Here is a 6,994-nt window from a genome sequence, read left to right on the forward strand (position 1 = left end):
GTCCCGGGAAAATATAAAGCATGAGGAAGAACCTCAAAATAACCCCACCTTGATTCTGTTGGTATAAGATGGGCAGAGAGAAACTCTGACTGGCTTTCAAGATTCTGTTATTATACCCTATAACAGTGTTTCTCAACCTTAGCGACTTTAAGATATGTGGACTTCAACTCCCAGAATTCCCCAGCCAGCATGGCTGGCTGGGGAATTCTGGAAGTTGAAGTCCACACATCTTAAAGTTGCTAAAGTTGAGAAACACTGCCCTATAACAATAAAGTAGCATTTCTGGAATCCCTGCAGCATCTGGTTCCTGACTTGGCCTACCTCAAAGGGCTGATATTTCCTTTGGGATGTAGTGGAATCCTGGGAAATCCAGAAGGCCACAGAGCCCGGGAGAGATGAAAGCTCAATATTCACACACAAACCTTAATCACTTTGCAACCAAATAAACAGGTGCAAAAGTGCATTTGCTTTGAAAGAAACTTGGAAAGCAAATTCTCTTCCTTGAAACTGAATGAAAAGTGATGGAGGGACAGGGAAGGCAGGGTGGGGTGGGGAGATGCAGGAGAACGTTCTGCTCCGCAGTCACGATATAAAACACAACAGTGAAGTGTGTCCTTCCCATTTCATAACTAAAACGTACTTAGAAATAGCAGCGAGAGCGTGAGAGGATCTCTGAAGGATATTTTTCAGAACAGGAACAAGGACATCAACTGCCAGATAATTAGCAAATGTCCTTTGTCCAGCCAAAATGGATAGAGACGTCCACGTTTCATTAAGGCGAAGGAGAACAGGACATCATCGGTGACAATGACATCTCGGGATGTCCTCCAATCTACCGCCGTCTCCGTAATTCTTCTCTCCTGCCTCGATGGCTGGATCTTCGCAGGACTGGCGCAAGACTGCCTCCCGCAGCGAAGTGTCTTTTGAGCCAGCCCTGCTAAGTTTCGGCCATCCAGAAAGGAGAGAGGGATAATGGAAGGAGTGAAAGATGGATAGACTGTCATCGTCCCTTGGTTTAATTTGTCCCCCTTCCAGTCTTTAGAATGCAGCCCGCTGAGTAACCCCGTGAATCTACTGCAGCTAAGAGCAACCCCGGATCTGGACGCCTTCACCGGGAGCCGTCATTCTGGCCGTGGCTTCAGGTTGCAGTGGATGAAGTTGGGCGCGACTCCACAGAAGTTTAAACTTCCGTGGGTGGGGGTATTCAACAGGCTTCGAAGATTGCCTCTCCGCCTCTCTGCGTGTTCCAGTCTTTGCACCATAAAGGGTTGTAAAGATTGCAAGGGCATCCCTGGGTTTGGGAAAGTGGCTCAGTTCCTCGTCTGTTTTAGTGGCCGGGATGCATAGACAGCGCGTGGGGATGCGTGTTTTGCAAACAACACCCTCCCTCCGCTTTCACTGGCTGCAGGGACGCCGGCCTTCTCTTCCACTCTCCCCCCTCCCGCGGCGTGGCCTATGCGTGACATTCCTAAACCTCCCAAGCCTGGATGCACTGAACTGATTAAGTTCGGACTTTCCCATCTGAGCTGTCCACTCACAAGCTTAGCCAATGGGTGGCGAGGAAGGCGGGGCCTCCGCCATTCATAAATTCCGGACCGGCGGAGCGACTCCTCAGTCTCAGCGCTTCAGCTGTTTTGCCTTCTCTCCGCAGTTGGCTGGACGACCATGTGCTACGCCTGCAAGCCGACACTGCCGCCGCTGCCGCCGCACAGCATGCCCCAAATCTCCAGGAGAGCCGAGCCTACCGAGCCCCAATACTTCACTTTTGATCCTCTCCCGGAGGACGAGAAGGGTCCTGCCCACAGGAACTTCTCCAAGACCAGCAAACTCAAGAAACGTTCCCGGAAAGTACTCTACCCTCCAGTGGTAAGTCTTGGGTCTTCGTAGACCAGGCGGAGAAACGGGAGGGTCGCTGGGGCAGTCCAAGAAGTCCTGGGTCCACCTGGAGCAATGTTCTTAGCCACTGTAAGGTGTGTGGACTTCAACTCCCAGAATTCCCCAGTCAGTGCTGCTGGCAGGGGAATTCTGGGAGTTGAGGTCCACCCACCTTAAAGGGACTAAGGTTGAGGAACACTGGGAGAGGAGCAGTGAGCAAGGCATTCTGTGTCTAACACCCTGCAAACTCATGTATGCTGATCCCGTATGAGCCCCATGGAATTGAACAGGGGTTATTCCCCAGTGAATGCGTGAGGCTTAGTGCTCTCTGTAAGTGGTCTTCAGGCTTGTGTGCTTTGTAGTATGTTGGACTATAACCATCATCCCTGATTAATACGGGCAGGCACTGAGCGGGGGACAGCAGCAATAGGTCCTTCCAATGCAGTGTTTTTCAAACATGGCAACTGTAAGATGTATGGACTTCGATGCCCAGAATTCCCCAGCCGGCATGGGCATGGTGCATGTTGTGTTTTAGAATGAGAGTGATCCCTGGAAGTGGAGGGCATTAATTCATTGCAGAGGCGCTTAAGAAAACGCAGAGACTGTTAGGGAGCCGTGTCGCTAATCCCCTTTCTTCGTTCTCTTTTCCAGGTAAAGCGTTACTACCCCACTGAGGGGCGCAGCTATGCTAAACACCTCCTCTTCCTCTTCCTCGCCGTCGTCTTCTTCCAAGTCTACAGTGCAGAAGAAGACCACCTCCTTGCCGGAGCCACCCTTGAAGACAACATATCTGGCTGCTCTCAGCAGGGCTGGGAATCTCAGGGCCAACCTGTCCTTTCGGAACAGCCCATCACCACAGAGCAGCCTGTTGTACCAGCCTCCTCGCTGGAAATCCCGGCGGAGGCCAATGCTTCTGACTGGCACTGGGAAGAGGACAGGTCATCCGGGTCTGCAGTTGACATTACCCATTTTCTGCAGCAGAATCCAGCTGCTTTCTGAAGACCAACCCCTCCCACCAGAGGGAGAAATGGACCAAGGCCTAGTCTGGAAAGTCACACTGAGGGACTGCCGTTGTCATGGGCAAGACCCGGGCTTTAGAAAAGCCTGTTTCTAAAGCAGGAGCGAAGGTGGAGGAACTTGCGTGTTCCTGCCAGAGCTTGCTGAGTGAGGCTGACGTCATAAAAACTTGAACTGAACTGACACTGCATTATGAAACAGGAGGAGGACATTCCCTGTTGCTGCAATAGAAGGAAGGGAAGGGTGATATTTAATATTTATATTTATTAATAATAATAATAATAATAATATCTATTTGTAATTTTAACTGACTTTTATTTATGGGAGATAATATGGAAAATGCTGCTCGTGTGCTGCACCGTAAACTTTAAAAGAGCCCTTGTAATGTTTGTGTCTCTCTAGCAAGGCAGAATTATGCTAGAGTTTGTTGGCCATAAATCTTTGATAGGAAGAAGGCCTGATTTTTTAAAACAAGGCCCGTTTTTATGATTTATACGTTGGAGAAGGGACAATGTTTTAATGAAGGTTATACTGTGATTGCTGAAATCCTGCAGGTAGTGTTGTGATGCTCCGGTGCATTTGGGAGGGGAGGGGGATTATGTGACAGGAAAAAAAAATAGAAAAACTGACAGGTAAAAAGAGAATGTTGTCATTGAAACTGATGGACAAGACATATCTTAGCTTCTTGATAACAGGCCCCAAAAAAGTTATAGTAAAGATGCTTTTCTTCATTCTTTATTTTAAGAATAAAATGACCAATTTTTTTTCCCTGCTACATGTATTAGCCAGAACATTCCTTTATTTTGGTGTTCGTTTGCTGTGTAGGTAGGAGCAGTTTGCAAGTGGTGATGCAGCCCCACCAGCATTTCCAAAACTTTAGTAGATCACTTTTGTGAATTGCACTTTACATGTCAATACTATTCCAGATGAACTGGCTGAACCCTGTATGTTCTGTGAACAAATCAATAAAAGTTTGACATTATAATCTTTGCCTGACTGGGATTTATGAAAGCAGTGTTTAGGAAGAGGGCATACAGTCTGGTCTTGGAGCTGTCATGAGCCCCCCAATATTTGAGGAATCATGCCAACACCCCCCAGCGCCTGCATTCTACCTCTACAAAGTGACCCCCTCACACATACAAACATTACAAATAAAAGAAGAAACAATGGTGACGGAGCTCTCACTGCCGCAAGCCAAGCTCAGAGAACACCAGGAACCCAACGGTTTAACCCTGAGCTATATATTTTCTACGGGTAGAACCAACACTATGAACCGGGTCCGGTAACCGGCACAGTGACCAACGCATTCCGTATCAGTTGTAGCTTCCAAGTCATCTTCAAAGGCCTCCCCACGTGGAGTGTGCTGTAATAATTGACCCACATGGCAATGAGTATGGGTCACCACCACCAGGGCTTCTTGGTCCCGATAGGGCCACAGCTGGCCAAAGGCACTCCTGGCCATGATTTACATCAGCTGTGCTGGTGGGAGCTATGAATCCAGGAGCACCCTTGGTTCATTCAGGGAACTGTAAGTCCATCTAGTTCCATCACTGGAACCAATGTTTCTGGCAGCCCAGAACGGTACCTTTGTCTTGCCGGGTTTAATCTGAGTTTGTTTTGCCCTCTCCTTTCCTCACAACCTCCAGATAACTGGATCATAATTGTAGTTCTAGCTATCCCACCCAATGTTACATCCTGTCATGAGTAAGGATGGCCAGCAGGGGGCTCCCATCCAGACTGTCAAGCGCATGCGTAGCACTGAGGAATTAGGCAGCCCTTCAAAGAGACACAGATCGGGACCGCCTTAACCCTTGGGGGTTATATGTCTGGGTTTTTCCCACGCTTCTTCAATTTGTTAGGATTCCTGTTAAGTACTAGCAATAAATATTAGAGACCAGTTCCTCGTCTCAGTGTGTTTCCTGGTTGTTAGGACATATCCCCTGTAAATCTGGTAAGCATTCTCCTTATTTCATGCAGAAATACTGAAGAGTAGAAGACTCAGACCAATTACTGTAGCATCCCCCCTCAATACTTCTCTCCAACTTGATGAGGAACCAGAGATGAGCACTTTTGAGTACAATTTTCAAGACAACATGTACACCCTTAATTTTCATGCCATCCAACCCACGTCTAGCTAGCTTGCTAATCCAAATGTCATATGGTTCTCAAATGCTTTGCTGAAATCAAATAAGTTATGACTGCAGCATTCCCACAATCTTGCTCTTCATAAATCCGGAATGGCCTTTATTAATTACTGCATTGTTATCAAGGGACCTACAGATCGACCTCTTCATAATCTGCTCTAGAATTTTCCCAGGTGTTGGTGTCAGTCAAACTGGTCAGAAATTCCCTGGTGCCTCCTTTTCCTACTTTCTAGGCATTGGTTCTCCTATACTTATCTGACACTTCACCATTCTGTCAGGAGATAATGCATAAGGGAGTCCTTGGTGCTCTCTGAGGTTGTCTTCTTGCAGACGTTTCATTGCCAGACTAGGCAACATCTTCAGTGCCAACTCATAAAGGTTTGGCTAGACCAGCAGCCAGGTCCAATTGTGGTGGAGAAGATAAATCTAACACAAAATGAAAACTGCACCCTTTTCCTCCCTGATATCACCAGGGTCAAAATCCAGCTCCTCTCTTTATCCAATCCTTTCAGACCCAAATTGACTGACACCCCCCCCCCCAGACAAAACCCCCTGCAATCCCATCTAAACCAAAGAGCAGAAGCCTCCTCACCAGCTCCCAATACAGCCCAAGGGCAGCCCTTACAAGGGAGTTGCAACCTAGAGAAAGCCCAGCCTTCCATCCTTGTTCCGCCTGCTGGCCTCAACAGTCCATCTCCTTTAACCATGGACTTCTTCAACAATTCTGCTGCCCTCCTGAAAGGCCCATTTTGCCTAATGATGGAACTAACCCCAGGTACACAGACAAGGACCAGCTAGCTTCCCCAAAACTGGCCAGCAAATCAGGATTTCCCGCCTTGTAGCCCTCAACTTCTGTAAAACTCTCTGCTTTCCCATTGTTTGGGGTCCCCCTTTCTCGTAAAGCAGGCGCCCAACGACCGTTGCAATAAACATGGTTCTATCTCCTCAGCATTGTTTACTTCTGTATTTTCTGTGACAGTTGCTTCCTTAGAATATAATTTACCTGGAGATTTACTAATTCAGACTGGGGATTCCTTGAGACTCTTTATTCATTCAACTTCAGCCCAACCTCTTCTATCTGCTTTCACAACCTGCTCATAGGACAACTACTTCCTTCTTGGGGAAAACTGAACCAAATTAAAAGCTGAGTAGTTCTGCCTTTTTTTTAATTGCCATTTCCCTTCTTCACTGAGCACTTATTGTAATGATTCTTTTCTTTTTTCAAAAAAATACTTTTTCTTTTATTCTTTGCTTCCTTCATCTACCCCAGCTCATTCTTGATCTTAAGTTTTCCTGACATGGACTCTTAAGTTCCTTGTTAATTTTGTCTATTCTTCCTTGCCAATCTATCCTTTTTCATTTCTTCTATGTATCCTTTTCTCATATTTCCACTTCCTTTCTTCTTTTCTCCTCCATCTTTTTGCACTTTTAATATCTCACCTTTTTGAGTAACTCCCACCAAGTTTTAGCTTCTTTTCCCATGAACTTCTCCTGCCCTTTCTTAAGCTTTCATGACTGCTAAGATAACTCATAAACCTTTAATGAGGGCCATCAACTTTTTTTTTAAATTTAATAAACTTTAGTAAACTTTATTTACCTGATAATCTCTAAAGATTCATGCAGGTAGTTCATAAATTTTCAAAGGGGTATTGATTTCTTTCTTTCTTTTTTAAACTTGACCTTTTATGCCTACAGTATGATATTTTTCTCTTTAGTAATCCTTTCCATAAATCTGGCCAGAACAGATGTTACGCTAATGAGGCTGTAATTTCTTGGATCTCACCGTGTTGGAAACTTTTTAAAGAACAGATTTACACTGGCTTCTTCCCAGCACTGTGCTGCAGCAACAAACTCGTATTATGTAGTTTTATCAGAGGATGAGCATTTTTGCATTTGAGTTCTTTGTTACTCTTGGATGTAGTACAGGTAGTCCTCACTTAACAACCATTCATTTAGTG

General features: G+C 46.0%; 1 protein-coding gene across 1 annotated transcript; it reads left to right on the plus strand.

The window, feature by feature from the left end:
* The first annotated feature begins 1,635 nt into the window (after positions 1–1,635).
* IER3 (immediate early response 3) lies at positions 1,636–3,475 on the plus strand. Its single transcript, XM_063296385.1, has 2 exons — positions 1,636–1,866; positions 2,527–3,475. The coding sequence occupies exons 1-2, from the start codon at positions 1,666–1,668 to the stop codon at positions 2,872–2,874; spliced, it is 549 nt and encodes a 182-aa protein (XP_063152455.1). The 5' UTR covers positions 1,636–1,665; the 3' UTR covers positions 2,875–3,475.
* The last annotated feature ends 3,519 nt before the right edge of the window (positions 3,476–6,994 follow it).

This window comes from Candoia aspera, chromosome 2 (genome assembly GCF_035149785.1).
Source record: "Candoia aspera isolate rCanAsp1 chromosome 2, rCanAsp1.hap2, whole genome shotgun sequence".
NCBI lineage: Eukaryota > Metazoa > Chordata > Lepidosauria > Squamata > Boidae > Candoia > Candoia aspera.